At 39.2% G+C, this 17,434-nt stretch overlaps 2 protein-coding genes across 2 annotated transcripts; both read left to right on the top strand.

Annotated features, from left to right (window-relative positions):
- The first annotated feature begins 89 nt into the window (after positions 1 to 89).
- atp13a1 (ATPase 13A1) lies at positions 90 to 10,233 on the top strand. The gene is made up of 25 exons (XM_005745348.2): positions 90 to 662; positions 1,693 to 1,782; positions 2,324 to 2,587; positions 2,684 to 2,839; positions 3,351 to 3,420; positions 3,523 to 3,629; positions 3,725 to 3,854; positions 3,961 to 4,016; positions 4,127 to 4,253; positions 4,360 to 4,497; positions 4,916 to 5,036; positions 5,180 to 5,337; positions 5,604 to 5,779; positions 5,858 to 5,968; positions 6,065 to 6,190; positions 6,271 to 6,379; positions 6,483 to 6,676; positions 7,171 to 7,267; positions 7,349 to 7,533; positions 7,774 to 7,888; positions 7,994 to 8,190; positions 8,287 to 8,429; positions 9,197 to 9,308; positions 9,399 to 9,542; positions 9,637 to 10,233. The coding sequence occupies exons 1-25, from the start codon at positions 309 to 311 to the stop codon at positions 9,745 to 9,747; spliced, it is 3,591 nt and encodes a 1,196-aa protein (XP_005745405.1). The 5' UTR covers positions 90 to 308; the 3' UTR covers positions 9,748 to 10,233.
- Positions 10,234 to 12,259: 2,026 nt separating this feature from the next.
- dsn1 (DSN1 component of MIS12 kinetochore complex) lies at positions 12,260 to 15,372 on the top strand. Its single transcript, XM_005745347.1, has 11 exons — positions 12,260 to 12,345; positions 12,597 to 12,633; positions 12,713 to 12,986; positions 13,109 to 13,182; positions 13,469 to 13,541; positions 13,634 to 13,715; positions 13,835 to 13,891; positions 14,007 to 14,078; positions 14,187 to 14,334; positions 14,678 to 14,765; positions 14,870 to 15,372. Exons 1-11 carry the CDS (start codon positions 12,311 to 12,313, stop codon positions 14,950 to 14,952), a joined length of 1,023 nt encoding a protein of 340 aa, XP_005745404.1. The 5' UTR covers positions 12,260 to 12,310; the 3' UTR covers positions 14,953 to 15,372.
- The last annotated feature ends 2,062 nt before the right edge of the window (positions 15,373 to 17,434 follow it).

The following is a 17,434-nucleotide window of genomic DNA, read 5'->3' as shown; positions in this document are numbered from 1 at the left end:
CTATATTTAGAAGTGTTAATGTTTTTAATGTTTACTTTAAACAGTAAATTTTACAAGTATTTCGAGGTAAAAACAAAAAAAAACAACGTTGTTTTTCCCGGTTCAATCGCGTTGTGCCAGCTAGAACATTACGTGTCTTTACGTCGTTACGTATGCGGAAGACACGGCCGTGGGAGCGAGCGATTCAGTAAACGGGCTCTGAGGGCAAAACCGCTCACCGTTCCGTGTGTAGATTCGTATTTTTACAGGCTACAGCACGACGGGTGGTGGTGGATGATAGAGGGGGCCAGAGGGGCGAGCACAGTACGATGAATGACACCAAGAAAGACGGGAGAATAGCTGCAGACGGAATCCGGGGACCGGGTGAGCTGCAAATGGCCCCCTCTGTGAACCATAACCAGCATGACAGCGGCACCGGCGATGAGCTGGTGAGCTCGGTGACGCTGTACAGGCGAAGGCCCCGACTGCTGCACGGCACTGTGCTCCCGTTTCTGGCTTTTCTCTACCCGGGCTGGCTGTACGTATGGCTAGGAGTGTACGGAGCCCCAGATTATCCAGAGGCAGGCCTCCTGGCGTTAGCTGCTATCGGGATCGCGCACGTCCTCACAGCACTTTCCGGTTATTGGTCTGTGCACGCGCATTGTTGGCTCACTTGTTCAAAGGTAAACATAATTAATAAATATTTTATTAAGCCTGCTGATATCCAAATAGATCCCACTGGTTTGCCCTTCTGTGTTTGTCTATGTCAAAGGTCAGGAACATCATGTGCTCAAGTGCAGGTACAGGTGTCTGAAACCAGTGGAGCAGAACAGGTTTTCTGGTTATAATCACTGCACTAATTTCATGGACACAAATGACCAAACTTTCACCGTACATCTCCACATTTCCCTTATAAAATCGTATTTTAAATCTTCACTACAACATTTAGTACCTTCATTTAAAGTCTTCAGTATACTTTTGGACATTATTTCCAAATTCACTGTGTTCTAAAACGGGGCAGATGTGAATCAAAAAAGGCGTAAAAACCTACCTGACTTTAATCCTCCCAATGGGAGATTGACTTATTGCTGAAAGTTTATATAGGAACATTTCTTGACTAGGATGGAAGCCTCCACACCAATAACTGGTGGGCGTATTATGTATCTAAACACAAGTGGTCTGTGTACAGAAAAGCAATGAGTATGTGAAATATTTGCATAATCTTATTTGTTTGTTTGTTTGTTTTTTATGTCCAACTAAGTAAAGCAAACCTAATTTGGGGGGAAGAAAACCCTGGTGCTCAGCATTTCTGTGTTTACTTAGCAAGCAGCTGCATAAGAATAGTTTCCCCTTCACAAAATCAAAGTTATATTTGCATCAATAACGTAATCAAGCTCAATTTTACAGTCAGACATAAAAGTTAAGTATAGTTTTATATTGAGGTCCCAGTATAGTTTAGCAGGTTAAATCTGCCCTGAGGCTACTTACTGTGCTTTCTTGTCTTCTCTTTACTTTCTTAATACAATAAAGACTAAAAGTCCACAAAATATAATGGACAAGTGCATTTTCACATTCTGCCTGAAATGCATGTTTGCTGTACATCAGGGAATGCTTTATTTTAGAGGAACAAAATTCATGAGGCACACGACTATGCCAAAAATAAGTGTGACTGTTGTGTGTGAATTTGTCACCTGTCTTTTTTGACGTCTGCAGGAGCCAGACCCAGAAAAGGCTACGCTGGCAAAGGTCATACCCACCCCCAACAATGGCTCCGCGGAGCTAGTAGCACTACAGAGGGACCAGGTCAGTGCACATAATTTACTCCTGGCATCCTCTGAAATGATGTGGATTTTGTTGTTGATCTGGAGCATGCTTCCTGTTGACAAATCCCAAGGTTTTGAAGCAACACTGTCTCCTTTGTCACTTTCTTATGAATGCTGCTTATGTGTGAACCTTCTGGGAAGGTTTTTGGTTTTACTTTAGGCAAGGAAAATAATTTTAATAGCTTACAGTCTGCAGCATTGATAGTCCCATGTATCATGCTTGAGTAGTAACAGAAGTTAAATGGGAAAGTGTTGTCTTGCTGTCTCTGCAGTCTTGACAAAGTGCTCAGTGTTAGGTTCGCTTTCATAGCAGATACACTGGTATACTGGAGATAAACCATTTTCAGTTTACCCACTGAAAAGGCCACAACTTTGTTGGATCTTTTTCTAAAATATTCCCCTACTTGAGAGTACATATAATTTGCTATAATTAGACATGATGTGAAAATTGTAAGGAGTATCAAGTGCCTTTCAGCCTTTTGTGAATGCTTCAGTATACAATTTCTTATTTTGTCCAACAGGATGAAAACGGGGAAAGAACTCTGTCTTTCGAGTTTCAAAAGATCCGCTACACCTTTGACTACAAAGAAAAGAAATGTTTCCTTCCAATAGCATTTCCCATAAGTAACCCACTGGGATACTTTCAATCCTGGCGTGGCTACCAGGAGGAGACTGAGCTCAAAGCTGCAGAGAAGCGTTATGGCACCAATCGTGCTGAAATGATTGTTCCAGATTTTCTGGAGCTCTTCAAAGAACGGGCCACAGCTCCCTTTTTTGTTTTCCAGGTATGTGTGGAAGTATTTGACAGGTTTTATATTTCAAAAATATATGTAAATATTCTTGCATTCATGTATTGTTACGCACCTTCGTCCATATATCAGGTGTTTTGTGTGGGGCTGTGGTGCCTGGATGAGTACTGGTACTACAGTGTTTTCACGCTGTTCATGCTGGTGGCATTTGAGGCCTCTCTGGTCCAGCAGCAAATGAGAAATATGTCAGAGATTCGGCGCATGGGAAACAAGCCCTATATGATTCAGGTAGGGTTGATGTATTTTATTGTTTTGTATGATATGTTTTGAAAGTATAAAGCAAAAACATTATTGTCAATATTGCAGACAAGCCAAAGAAATCCTGCAATTACATTAATTATCATAACATGTCAACATCTAAAATATATTAGATGTTAAGTGAAGAGTTGGTTCTTACAGTGAATATACTTGTTGTGGGATAAATGCGCAGTTCTAAAAACCTAATTTTAATAATGGCCACATAATCAGTGGTTAGCAGGTAGTGACACTGGTCTGAGAAGGGACCAATGAACCAGGGTCAGAGTGTTGGAACAAATCTGATTCATGCTTGCTTTAACACAGGACCATGGCTAATACAAAGCTATGCTGAAAGCATCACTGAGCGTTGTGATTTGTAGTTCTCTTGCCTTAATTGATTTGAGATTTGGTCGCAAGCTCATCAAGGATTCTTGCAATGTTTTGTTTAATCAGTGCAAGTATTTAAAGCAGCCCATATTAAATACATGTATTTTTTTGACAGGTATATCGCAACAGGAAGTGGAGACACATTTCTAGTGACGAACTTGTCCCTGGAGACATTGTCTCAATTGGTGAGTCTCCAGTCAATGTTTTCGTCATTTCTCAACACAAAAATCAACTTAACTCTGTTTAGCTGTGGCTAAATGTATATTCTCTACTTCTCTACCTAATAGGGCGCTCACCACAGGACAACTTGGTCCCATGTGATGTGTTGCTGCTTAGGGGCCGTTGCATTGTGGATGAGGCCATGCTAACTGGAGAATCTGTGCCCCAGATGAAGGTTAGAAACATATAGGTGATTACAATGTCTAATTATTCAAAATGGCATTAGTCTTTGTGTAGCTCAGCTAATTGCTAAAAATATGTGGTGATCAGGAGCCAATTGAGGACTTGGACCCAGAAAGAATCCTGGATCTTCAGACAGACTCTCGCCTCCATGTCATCTCTGGTGGGACTAAAGTAGTTCAGCATAGCCCGCCTTTAAAAGCCAGTGCTGGACTCAAGCGTAAGTCCTAATTCCATTTTCTGTAAATGATTCCTGATAATGATTATGTATTATATATCTTTTTAAGATTAGGTGCATGCTTTAAAGTCTTCTTCTTTATGTGCAGCGGTAGACAATGGTTGTGTAGCCTACGTACTGAGAACAGGATTCTACACCTCTCAGGTCAGGAATTTGCTTACTGCATTTATATTCTAGTTTTGATAGCAATCTATAGTCTGTGTTATGTCATACCCGAAACTGTGTTAAATGTGTGTTGTCAAACTTGCCTCTAGGGTAAACTGTTAAGGACAATTCTCTTTGGTGTGAAGAGAGTGACAGCGAACAACCTGGAGACCTTCATCTTCATTCTTTTCCTTCTTGTGTTTGCCATTGCTGCTGCTGTTTATGTGTGGGTTGAAGGTGAGAGGCCAAGAATGAGCTTACTGAGATGTAATTCATAACTAACACGTCATGTGTCTGGAATAAATTGTATCTAAATAATGTACTTGTGCTTTCATCCTGTTAGGGACCAAGGACCTAAGCAGAAACCGATACAAGCTCTTTCTGGAGTGCACGCTTATCCTCACCTCAGTGGTTCCACCAGAACTTCCCATAGAGCTTTCTCTAGCAGTTAACACATCTCTTATTGCCCTAGCTAAACTTTGTAAGTCTGTGTGCATGACTTGTGTTTGTTTGTTGAATATAAGATGTGCACTATAGCCTTAAACTTTCCTAGATATCAGCGCTGAATGTGAAAAGGAAAATGGCCACATTAGTTTGATCAGATATTAAACCAGTTTTACCCTGCCAGCTCCGTAGCACAAAGTCTGTGTCAAGCCTGAATGCACCCACAGTATTTCCATGTGACACGGACAGTCTCTTGCTATCTGCTACATATGAGAAAGAAAAATGGCAAAACAAAAAGCTGAACAAATTCCTATGATTTTGTTTAGATGGTCAGTTTCAAACATTTAGGCATTTAGATTAGATTTAGATGTAAAAACTTGTGAAGACTTGGAAAGGCAGCTTATAAAACAAAACTTGTAACAGCAATGTTTCATTCTTCTTTTTCTACTCCTCAGATGTATTTTGCACAGAACCTTTCAGGATACCATTTGCTGGGAAAGTGGAGATTTGCTGTTTTGACAAAACAGGAACACTCACCAGTGATAGTCTGGTAGTACGAGGAGTAGCCGGTCTTAGGTAAACACTTTCAGCACCGATATTACTGTTTTGCCATAACAGCAAAAATTGTGAAGCACAATGACAAAGCATACTACACTGTACTTTAGGTTGGTTAATATTTACATACATTTACGTTACGTGGAACTTATTTTTTATGACAGAGAGGGGAAGGAGGTGATGCCTGTATCTGAGATTCCAGTTGAGACACACAGGGTGGTGGCTACCTGTCACTCACTGGTCACTATGGATGATGGACAACTAGTTGGAGATCCACTAGAGAAGGCCATGCTGACTGCTGCTGACTGGACCCTTACAAAAGGTACCAGAAAGTAATCCCTTCAGATACACAGTGCAGGGAAATGGCTTGTGTGTGACAGAACATGTGCAGTATAGACTCATGTTTTTGTTAAATAATGTTTCCTTTTCAAATTTTCTCATGTTTGCATTACCATACCCGTTGTGTTGAGCTTGTAGTTTATCTTAAAGCAATGCTTATTTTTAAATACAATTGTACTTTTACAGCAAATGTTAGTATTTGGGTACATCTGTCTTTTACACAATGCTAACTTTTGTCTCTTTGACCAGATGAAAAGGTATTTCCACGAGGCATTAAAACCCAGGGACTTAAGATCCACCAGCGTTTCCATTTTGCCAGCGCTCTAAAGAGGATGTCTGTCCTGGCCTCCTACGAGAAACTTGGCTCCACTGAACTCTGCTACATATCAACTGTTAAGGGCGCTCCAGAGACACTCAGAGGAATGGTATAGGCTGACATCCTGAAAAAAATGCTCATGTCTTACAGCATAATCAAGTATATCCTAACATGTCTGTCATTGTAGTTTGCAGAATGTCCTGCAAGTTATGACCAAGTGCACAAGGAAATGTCACGGGAGGGAGCTAGAGTGCTGGCCTTGGGCTACAAAGAGATGGGACACCTTAGTCATCAGCAGGTTCTTGTTTCATTTTACTCAGAATGTTCAGATATTGTCTTATCTGAAAATAAATTTGTTTGAAACTGACCTGATTGTTTCTGGGTGATCACAAAGGTTCGGGAGATGAGTCGCGATGCTCTGGAGTGTGACCTTCATTTTGCTGGGTTCATGGTCGTGTCTTGTCCGCTTAAGAATGACAGCAAAGCTGTCATCAGAGAGATCCAAGAAGCATCTCATCATGTAAATAAGCAGATGTTGCAAAATTACACAAATGTACTGAGTAATGTTTTAAGATGCTTAATACATCTGTCTTCTTTCAGGTTGTCATGATCACAGGTGATAACCCTTTAACGGCATGTCATGTAGCAAGAGAACTCCACTTCATCCAGAAAGAACACACCCTTATATTACAGCCAAGCTCTAATCAAGGTAAGAGGAGTATCGCATTATAGAACTACGTGTGTTACTCAAATAAAGGCCTAGGTGTTTAGATCAAGAACAAGACATATTAAAATTATGTTTTTTTTTCCAGGTACATGGCAGTGGGAATCCATTGATGGCACTGTGTGTGCACCACTGCCCCCGCCATCCATTTCTTCATTTGTGCATGAGTTTGACTTATGTGTAACAGGGGAAGGGCTGGCCAGATTGAGCTGTGATCCCCGGCTACTCCACACCCTGTTGCCTCACATTCAAGTGTTTGCTCGTGTCAGTCCAAAACAGAAGGTAGGGCCCTAAGCACCATTGGATCCCGTAATAGTGTTATGATTCATACTTTTGAAACATTTCAAAAGATCAACTCATAGAAATTTATCCCTGGGTTACATTTAGTGTGCCTCTATATGCAGCCATGGGAAAGTAGCTTAACAGGTTTTAAAAAAGGGGTGGGGGAAAAAAAAAACCTCAGTGGAGTGTGGCAATCATTTGTTGTTGTCTATGTCAAGCACTAGTTATCAATTTGTTGGTGTCAAATTTTAAAATCTTAATTGTTTCTTAATAGTAATGAGAATATTACAGTGGGACCTATCACAGAGTACAGACAGGTAGTAGTTTCAGAAGTCTGTTTGTAGTGCATTCAAAATAGAGGCATTTTATACCTGTAAAAAAACAGGTAGTAACTGGAACACATTTGGTTAGACTTCTCTGGGGTTTGTTGAAATGCATTTTAGGAAATACTGGCAGTGTTTGTAACAATACTTTACTCATCCATTGTGTTTCAGGAATTTGTAATCACCAGTCTGAAGGGGCTGGGTTATGTGACACTGATGTGCGGTGATGGTACAAATGATGTGGGAGCTCTGAAACATGCTCACATAGGTAAGATTTATCAGCTATAATTGAGTTAGCATTTATGACACCAGCAGATTGCAATGATTACTTTTTTTCCTCCTCCCTCAGGTGTTGCACTATTAGCCAATGCCCCTGAGCGCATGCCTGAAAAAAAGAAGCGTGGAAGAGAAAAGGAGTCATCCACATCAGAAACCAGACCTTTACCGCCTGTCACTTCAGGAGGCAAACTGAGCTCAAGGGCCGCCAGACAACGGGTGATGGCCCAGAGAGAAGAGCAGCTTGCAGCACAAAAGGTGTGTAACTGTAATTTGCTTAAACTCCAATGACTCTTCTTGAAACCAATTTATATTCATTAGTCTACTGAATGTAGCACGCTAGTCTGTCCTGCTAGTCTATTCTGCTCTGTAATTACCTATCTATCTAGGGGTAATTTAAAAAAATGTTATTCCTAGAAAAGGTCATTAACTTGGCTTTTACTTGAGTAATAAGAGTTGTAGTACACTGGTGTTAATATCAGGGTTTTTCTGGAACAGGAGAGGATCAGTCAAGTCCTGCGTGAACTTGAAGAGGATCAGGTACAAGTAGTGAAGCTAGGTGATGCCTCCATTGCTGCTCCTTTCACCTCAAAACTCTCTTCCATACAGTGCAGTAAGTTACACAACCTTTTGATTTTATCTCTTTTCATAATCTACACCGATCAAACCATCTGTGTTTAACCATTTCTAAAACTTGTTATTTTGTGTTTGCCCCCAGTCTGCCATGTAATAAAGCAAGGCCGTTGCACTCTGGTAACAACACTCCAGATGTTCAAGATCCTTGCTCTCAATGCTCTAGTGCTAGCCTACAGTCAGTCTGTCCTCTACCTCGAGGGAGTGAAGTTCAGTGATTTCCAAGCAACTCTGCAAGGTCTCCTTTTGGCTGGATGCTTCCTTTTCATCTCTAGGTCAAAGGTGAGAATATTTACCTAATGTTTTTCTTCTACCATGACATCTGTTCAGCATGTTCAATTACAGTCAAACTAAGAACCTCTTTTCCTCTTTGTCTAGCCACTGAAAACACTGTCTCGAGAGCGGCCCTTACCAAACATCTTCAATCTATATACAGTTTTGACTGTGCTCCTGCAGTTTGCTGTTCACTTCTGCAGTCTTGTTTACCTTTACAAAGAGGCACAAAGTAGAAGTCCGCCCAGGTAAATCAAATTTGGACAGAAAGGGACAACAGGACAAAAAATTAATGAACAAATAAATAAAATCACTTCTGCTTTTATGGTTAATTGTTTACATTGTTAGTATTGTTCAGATATGGTTTGAAGTTTCATTCTTTCACAGATAAATTCCAGATGTAATGGACTAGATTAGAGATGTTTTTCTCTCTCCAAAATCAGCCAAGACTGGGTGTCCTATCAGTAGTCAGCAGCAGTTTATGTAAATAAAATAATTTGAAGTTGATTTAAAAATAAAATATGAATGGCATTTCAACATCAAATATTCATTAAGTACTAACATTTTCTAAGGCTCTTCAGATATTGAAGTTTTTTACTTAAACTGGGAAAATCATTCGAGTTACTTTACTTTTTGCTTTCCTATCTGCATGTTATACAACTGGATATAAAATGTTTTTAATTAATCTTTAAATGTCTTATTGCATAGGTCTCCTAAAGAGCTTCCAAATTTTAGTAACTTGTTGCTTTATATGTGTTCTTTGTACAATTCCAAAGGCATAAAATGTGTTTGCTGTAAGGGCCACAGGCCTCTTAAATGACTTGACTGAGGATCTCTTTTGCCTTTTAAATGCAAAGGCAAAAGAAGAATTAAACCAGGAATTTACCATCCTGGTTTAACCTGCTTCTAATTTGTTTCTAATTTTTACCTGATTACATTACCTAATTTATTTAATGTTATAGTTTTGTATAGTTGTTTAATTTTTTAGATTTTAATTGTGTCCTCTCATTTGCAGAGCGGAGCAGTTTGTAGATCTGTATAAAGAGTTTGAACCAAGTCTAATTAACAGCACCGTGTACATCATGTCAATGGCCATGCAGATGGCCACCTTTGCCATTAACTACAAGGTATTTATCTTTAGTATTAATATTTGTTATTGCTGCATCTTTAAAGCGTTTATATAGAAGACTCAAAGCATTTGTCTTTGTGCGTGTTAGGGTCACCCCTTCATGGAGTCTCTTAGCGAGAATCGACCTCTACTGTGGAGTATCGCTTTGTCAGGTTTAGCAATTGTCGGACTTCTTACTGGATCCTCACCAGAATTCAATGAACAGTTTGCTCTTGTGGATATTCCAACTGAGGTGAGCTGACATTGTTTTACTATGCATTGTTTTGTTTTAATATCCTCATAATAATTATATACCTCCTGATTGACCTGTCTTCTTCTTCTTGCAGTTCAAATTCATCATTGCCCAGGTTCTGGTGGTGGACTTTGTTGCTGCTCTGCTGGTGGACCGTGTCTTGCAGTTCCTGCTGGGCAAAGGAACTCTCAGGCTGCCTTCTTAAACTTGGTGCCAACAGCAACCACTGCCTTTACCAACCAAACTGTAAAGGGAGAGATGATGTTGGAAGAGGAAGAGAATGAAAAGCTGTTGTGAAAAATACGGGACAGCTGAGACAGTCATGGCGTACAATACTGCACACTGTGTATCGCTTCCTATGTCCTGCTCTGCCCTCCTCCTTAACCATCTGTGTTTCTGTATTTTCATCAAGTCTATGTTTGAATTGTTTTCATTCTTTTCCTCATGACTCATTTTTTTCCACATTTCTCTCTTTCCTTATCTGTTGCTCACCACTGTTACAAAACGCCATGAAGACAGCAGTATTGAGTGGAGTGTGAGATTGTGCCAGCCAGAGTGAAACATACAGGCACAAAAAGGGGCATTCTCCAAGAGAATTGGGAAAGTGTTTTGGATTTTTTTGATTCCCCTCCTTGATTTTGTAAAAAGTGGAAACATCTTTAACAGACTTATAAAGACTTAATACAAATTATGAAGTCTGCCACGTGTTTTGTCAAGGTTGACCATGTCCAACTGGTCATGAAAAACCCTGTTCCTTAAGATAGGTAAGTAAAGCGTGGTCAGGGACTTGTAGTACAATGTAAATGTACAAAGAAGGTTATTATTGAAAGCGTTTATCTCATGGGACTTGTGACACTGGCCAAAACAAATGTGCCATTTCACCTAGCTTCAGGTTATCAGAGATGCCTGTGAGCTCTTGAACTTTTTGTTTACTTGCTGACTGATCTAACAAACATGTCGGTCATAGAAGCACACCATATATAATCTTTGAGCAAAGTAAAGCATCTTAAACAAACCACCATTCTCAAAAAGATTAGGGAGAATTTGGATTTCAGTGTGGATCAAGAAGTGTACCAATTACTCAATTACTTTCCCCTTTACTGGGCCATAAAATCTAAAATGTGCTTATATACTCAGACAGTGTCAAGAATAGACAATGGGAAAGGTGTCAATTATTTTCTGAGAAGTTGGCTTTAGCTTTTCATTAGCTGCCAGGGCTAATTTTCTGCTTTACTAATGAAAAGACAGATGGAGTGACAGATTTAAACACAGTTAGTGGTAATTTTCCTCATTGTCAAAGTTTCACAGTTAACATGTATATTAAGTCCTAAATAACCGTATTTGTGTTTCTTAAACTTGCTGATCGGGGGAACATTTTAGCCCTTTGAAATGTAACAAATAGTTCCACTATTTTTTGAAAAGGTCATTTAAAAAAAAGTGAAAAAAATCTTTTGAAATGGTTGAACTTGATTATCACTTGAATTTTTAACATTTCACACTGTTTTGTATATGGATGGTGCATCCAATTTTATATATTTTTGATACATATGTACACTTGACATGAAGGTGACTTGGCAGCTATGAACACATTCCAACCAGGGACCAGTGAACCTTAAGCTCTGCTGTAAACAAATGAAGAGAAAAAAAATGCTTTCACTGCAACTCTCTAATTTTGACACTATGATAGAGATAGAGATCTAGAAAGATTACTAGGATGTGAATATGCAGATTTGAGTGACCAATAGGGGAATGCTGGATCCATTATGGTAAAAATTAATTGCAATGAAAAGAGTAAGCACAGAAACTGAAACCTTAACAGGAAAATCTAAAAGTGACATGCAATGTATCATCATAGGTTAGTGGTCTGCTAAAAAGCTTGGGTAAGTGTTTGTGCATGATTGGACAAAGGGAGCACATGAATGACAAGATCTGTGCAATAGAGGTGGTTGCAATATTAATCACTTATACTCCAGTTTAAGTAGGTGGCTTCTGAAATAGAGGATAATTTTTGGTGTAAATGTCCCAGCAAGAGCTGATTGTCATCCATAGTTATTACTTAACAAAATGAAATGTACTACAGAGTGCTTTTGACAAATAACAAGGGTTTAACTTAAAACTAAAATTGCCAGCAGTCAGGAAATGCCATAAAGGAGATTAAGCAAAAGGCCTAAAATTCAGAGGTCACAAAACACCAGAAAATCATCAGATAATCCAAAAGAAATTCAACCAGGTTTTACAAAAAAGACCAGGTATGGAGCTGATCATTTACATTGGGCAACCCCAGTAGGTCGAGCTTGATCCAAGGAGGTGTCAGAACTTGTATCCTGAATTTCTACATGTCATTACAATATAGGCATATTGTGGAGCCACATATTTTACTTCACTGTGATATTCAATATGTAAAATAAAAAAGAAAGAAAAAGTGACACAACTCTTTGGGAATATGCAAACTACATGTCCTGTGTCTTGTGTTCTACACACAGCCTTTGTACATACCGTGCACCACACGGCTCCTAATAACCTTACAAAGTTAAACACTTTTCCCGAAAACCATCATATCTCTATTCAAAAGTCAATGTCTGTAACTACACTGAAAGTAAAGGTGGACTGCTTTGTCAACTATGTTTAAATGCTTCGAGGGCATTCGCTATGTTGGCCGCGATCTCGTTTGTATATGTTAATGCCAAACTACATTTCCCATGCTGCTTAGTTCCCTGGAGGGGTGTGGTTTTTTGGGCGCGCTGGGTGAACAACTATTTGAAAGAAAAATGGCGGAAAAGGATTTGGAAGTTGGTCAAGACGGGTACGTATCTTGGTTTATAAAGCCAAACGCAAGCAGTTTATTATAAACAGGAGTTGATGAATTAAGTATTTTTTCTTAAAGGCTTATGGCTGACAGAGGTTTGTTGAACGAAAATCACTGTAGTTTGCCGTTGCTTAGCAAAGTAAAGTTTTCAGCGATACGTAATAGTATTTTTTTTTTATCCAAATGTATATTATTAATATTTTTGCATATGTGTCGTTGTCTTTTAAATTCGCAAAATATTCTTACAGTTGCGGAAGTGTCGCCTTAGCTGACAGCCAGAGTGAGGTAAGGCATTTTAACTTACATTTAAGCTAACAATGTCACTCGTGCTAAATATAATGTTTTTCAACCTGTGTTTACCAAGGCCAACCCAGGGAAACAGTCTTCGAAAAGATGCTCTCCCACAAGTCCCGGTACATCTCCCCCACCCAAGTCTCCCCGTACCGACATGATATCACCCACAACAGAGACGCCAGATGTGGCAAAAGGGCAACCAGACATAGACGTCCAAGAGGTTGAGCCAGAAAATAGTGATGAGCATACAGGGTCCTCTGTGAGCCCCACTGCACACAGGAAATCCTGGAGGAGGTCTACTATAAGCCGAAGATCTCTCCCTGCCCTTCCCAATCCATATCAGGGTGAGATGTGAGGCTTTATGCCCATTGTAAAGTATGGTCATGGAGTGTTTTTTTTTCTTCTTCTTCTTCCTCTTCATTTTTTCCCCCTGCAATATAAACATTTATCTATGTGTTTACGACAGCTTTGTGTGGAAACATAAGCACATCCTTATCACACCATGAGAGGATCGTGAAATTAATGGAGGCTTCGATGAAGGTATGATCTTAAGAACATTAGCTATAACAAACTGAAAATTTAAATAACTAGGGGCAATGTTATACTGTTCATCTCACTGCTAAAGCTTGTGTGTGTGCTTTTAAATGTACCGCACATTTAGAAAATTGACTGAATAAATGGAGAAATAAAGCCATTTGTGTAAAATCATTCAGCTACAATCACAGTTAACTGGAAAGATCTTGGTTGCATTACTTTAGTGGAGCACATGTAGTGAATTGTCAAGATTCCTCAAGGTTATCCACCTAATCATCTGTTTTATCCCTAGTTGGCAATAGGAAGAACTCAAAATCAGCTTCGGTCAGTGCCAAATGCCTCATTGGAGACTTTTCAAAAACAAGGTTGGTGTTCATTTGATATACATTGGATTTGAGACTCTTTATTGTATGATACAGAAATATTCTGTTTATTTCCCTGGCCTTTCTTTGCATAGTTGAGCACATCCAGAAAGAGTGGGGTTGCCTGGCCGATACATTACATAATGAAACACATCAACAACCTTCTAGTGCAGCCAGGTATTGTAGTTGTAATTTATGTATCCAGTAATTCACATGGATTATAATTTTTTTCTTTTTTTCATACTTACTGATTATTTTCTAGTGTTTTTTTTCTTTTTGCCTCTGTTTTCTTTTAGATCTAGTAACCCCGCAGTGCAAAAAGCCATGGAAAAATACCAAAGAGCCATTAACAGGCATGTTGTTCTTATTAACTTTATGCCCTTATAGTCATTTAAAGAAATTACCAGTCAGCCACATGGTATTCATTAAAGCAACATAAATTTTTTTCAACTAACTCTTGTGTTTTAGGCTTCAGGCTGAAAGCGAATCTTGGGAGACACTGCTGAACAAACACAGAAACAAAGCAAAGGAACTGGAAATGTGAATATATTTGTTCTTATTGAAGAATTACTATATCACTGACTCATTAATGTTCCATTATTGTCTTCTCAAAACTTTCTTGGTAATCTGCTCCTTTATTCATTTCAGGAAGGTGGAGAATGGCCAGGAGACGGGTGTATCGCTAGAGTCTACATCAGTGGCCCAGTCCTCACAGCACCTTTTCATACAGAGTAAACCTGACTACCAGGCTGTCCTGTGTAAACAACAACCCCTACTTCACACCATGTCCATGATTGTATGTTGGATTATTATTATTATTATTATTATTTTTTTTAAATCATCATCACTAGAAAACTTGAAAGCAATGTGAGCTACACATCCTTGATTAACCAGAGTACATGTGCTGGCTTTTGGGCACTTAACATCTAAGTTACAAACTTTAACTCTTATTGCTGCTTATATTTTAGTGTGATTTTAGTGTGATTATTTGTGATTATTTTAAGAGCATATACATGAACAGTCAAATAGGAAGAGGATCAAATCAAATAAAAACGCCTTAACTTCAGAACTATATTCATCTGTTTTGCAAATGCTATGCAATGAGGTTTTGTTTTTTTCTTCTTCTTCTTTGCCTTTAGATGGACACACAATGTAAGATGGTTAGAGAGCTTCTGTCTATCAAAACACACTCTCAGTTATTGGTGAAAGAAACTAGTGGCCGGCTGGGTAATAGTTTTGTCATTATTTTTTTTTTTAGCATGCAACTGTTTAGGCATATTAGACAAGGGTTTAATGAACTGACTGACCAATATGATTTCTTTTTCTACCAGCGGCAAAGGCTGGATTTCAGGATCTTTCATCTGACGTGCTCAGGAATCTTATGACAGCACCTTTATCCTCTGCAACTTCATAAGGAAGGAAATCATTAGCAGTCTGGCTTCTGGTGGACCATGGCTTTGTTTGGCTTATATAGTATGCTTGTATGTGTCTCTGTTAATTTGACCAGTATGTGATTTTCTTGATTTGATGTCTTGTTTCATGACAAAGTCAACTCTAATGTTTTCCAAGTCAAATAAGGCTGTTTCAGTCAGAAGTAGAAATGGTGATGGGCGTTGTTCAGGTAATGCTTGTGCTTGACCAGCAGATGGCAGTAGCTGGCTATATAAAGTTGTGATAAGCTTGGTAAATCGCCAGCGCGGTTTTTACGTCAAGGTTTAATTAAGTACTTCTCACCTGTAAAAACCGGTGACTGCTAAGACTGGCAGATAATAAAAAGTTGTTTGTGAAAGATTGTCACAATCCTGCAAAATAAAGGTTACTGCTTGTTCATCAATTTTTTAAAAAAACTGCAAGAAATCCCCACATCCAGGAGCTGATGACCTGTCTGAGGTGATTTGTATCAAAGTCAAAAACTAATATTGTATTTATTGAGTGAAGAGTAATGGCGTGCATTTGATGTGACAGCTTTTGAAGTGGTTTGACTATTACTATACTATAATTATTCTCACCAATGATAACCGAAAGAATTTGGTAAGTACACATGGTCAGTATAGTATAAATGATGTCAGTAAACTATGCAGAAATGAAATACGTTAGCAGCTTGAATTGACTTGTACTACTGGAAAACCACAAGCGATTGAATACAGGTGGATTTTCATTTGGGATTATTCAGGGTTCATATGCTCATCCTCAGTCACATTTGCTCTCCTTTCGGTGCCGCATCTATTTCACTTCATCAGTGTCCCCTGACCATTCAGGAGGAGGCCCCTCCCCCACAGTGACTCACCCCCATCTCTTGCGTTTGGCTTGGTCACTGATGCAGAACGAAGCTTTGACATTGTACCAGTCAGTCAAAGCTTTGTTCGCTGTCTCTCCGATGTCTTGGACTCATTTACTCATTAATGTTCATGCTTAATTTGCTTCTCTGATGACTACAGCAAGAAATCCCACCGCCCGCCTTTTGCCAGCATTAAATAAGAGTAAATTACTTCCTCTGCTTTGCAGTTGTGATCTCAAACATGGAGTATGGTGAATTTTCCATCTAAATGTATTCAGGAGAGTGATGCTTGTCCCTGTGCTCTCTAGCATAGGAACAAGCAAAGAGAAGACAAGTGGGGTTGTGACCGTGAGAGCTGTGAGTAAGGGAGGACGGTGCACAGCAGGAGAGATCGATTCTTATTTAGATGAAAATGAGGCTTGATGCTTGTGGGGTGAGAGGAGGGCAGCTTTAGCATCCAAATGAATAGAAGTTTCACAGAAATGATCCTTAAATGAATCACCAACAATAAAACAACCAAAGTTTACAGAGCCAATGACAGCCTTTTTACTGTCAAGGGAGGTCTCTTGACAGTGACGGAAAATGACTTTAGGGGCCAGTTACTTAAAATTGTATGATACACTGCTGCTTTAAAAAACAAAAGAAACTTCAATAACTGGCATGTTAGAAGCGTTTGATTTTAGGTGCAATGTCTATTTAAATAATAGGTACTTTAGAGTGTCTTCTTCTACAGGCTTCCTTCTTGTTCTTAGACTATTATTAGAACCGACAAGAAAAAGTTCAGTAACCCGTTTTATATTTATGTAGTTTAAACCCAAATGTTTATATGGTTAGAGGTGTGGTTGTATCAAAAAGAAAAAGACAACTTTGTAAGAACTGCACTGTGTACAGCCACTGTGTATAACACCTGAACCATGACTTGTACCGCCTGCACATGCAAAGACCAATTACTGTGTAGGTTTACTGTATATTCTATTCTTGTTGTCTCTAACTTTAGATTGATTAGCTACAGATTGTAGTGGATGGATGGTTGGAGAGTCAGCATAAACCACTGCCAGTTTGCTCTATACTCCCTCATGTACACCCATCATCTCTTCTCAGTATAGCAAGGCTGGGTGCAACTCTCCTCCACATCCATTCAGTCAGCCATTCGTCTTGGAAAGCTGTCTCTCTGATCTGAGTGATAAACTACAGCAGAATTGCCCAGTTTGCAAAAAACAAGGACACTTGTTTTCAATCTGCTGTCAACATTTTCATACTGAAAACTGATGGGTTGTTTCATTCATAGGGGGTTCGGGACAGGCGATATTTTAAGCCTGGGCTGTTCTGCTTTGGGATTTAATATTGCAAGTGAAATTGGCATATATATGCGTACATAAAGTTAATTGACTTTTAGGTACACCTTAATACAGTGTGTGACACCACACACGAGGAACAAATCATTCCTTTAATACACTTAACTTACTCATGGGCAAGAATAGACTGTGGCTTTTTAGTAGCATGCACCAGCATACTTTGCACTTGGTCCAACAAATATAACATGGCACAGTCACTGAGGCGGTAACACCTTATTTATTTGTTTTATTTACAGTGTTTGTTTTACACACACACACACACA

Source organism: Pundamilia nyererei, unplaced genomic scaffold (genome assembly GCF_000239375.1).
Source record: "Pundamilia nyererei isolate P.nyererei 1_Seehausen unplaced genomic scaffold, PunNye1.0 scaffold00158, whole genome shotgun sequence".
NCBI classification, from domain to species: Eukaryota; Metazoa; Chordata; class Actinopteri; order Cichliformes; family Cichlidae; genus Pundamilia; species Pundamilia nyererei.
Note: the sequence above shows the minus strand (reverse complement) of the source record. Positions and strands in the feature narration are given on the sequence as shown.

Bases quoted from the DNA above. Each gene is read 5' to 3' on its own strand.
- dsn1 (XM_005745347.1), top strand. From the start codon at position 12,311: ATGGCGGAAAAGGATTTGGAAGTTGGTCAAGACGG. The intron at 12,346-12,596 runs GTACGTATCTTG...ATATTCTTACAG, and splicing joins TTGGAAGTTGGTCAAGACGG to TTGCGGAAGTGTCGCCTTAG. The intron at 14,766-14,869 runs GTAATAGTTTTG...TTTTTCTACCAG, and splicing joins AGAAACTAGTGGCCGGCTGG to CGGCAAAGGCTGGATTTCAG.
- atp13a1 (XM_005745348.2), top strand. From the start codon at position 309: ATGAATGACACCAAGAAAGACGGGAGAATAGCTGCAGACGGAATCCGG. The intron at 3,421-3,522 runs GTGAGTCTCCAG...TCTACCTAATAG, and splicing joins TGGAGACATTGTCTCAATTG to GGCGCTCACCACAGGACAAC. The intron at 7,268-7,348 runs GTAAGATTTATC...CTCCTCCCTCAG, and splicing joins TCTGAAACATGCTCACATAG to GTGTTGCACTATTAGCCAAT.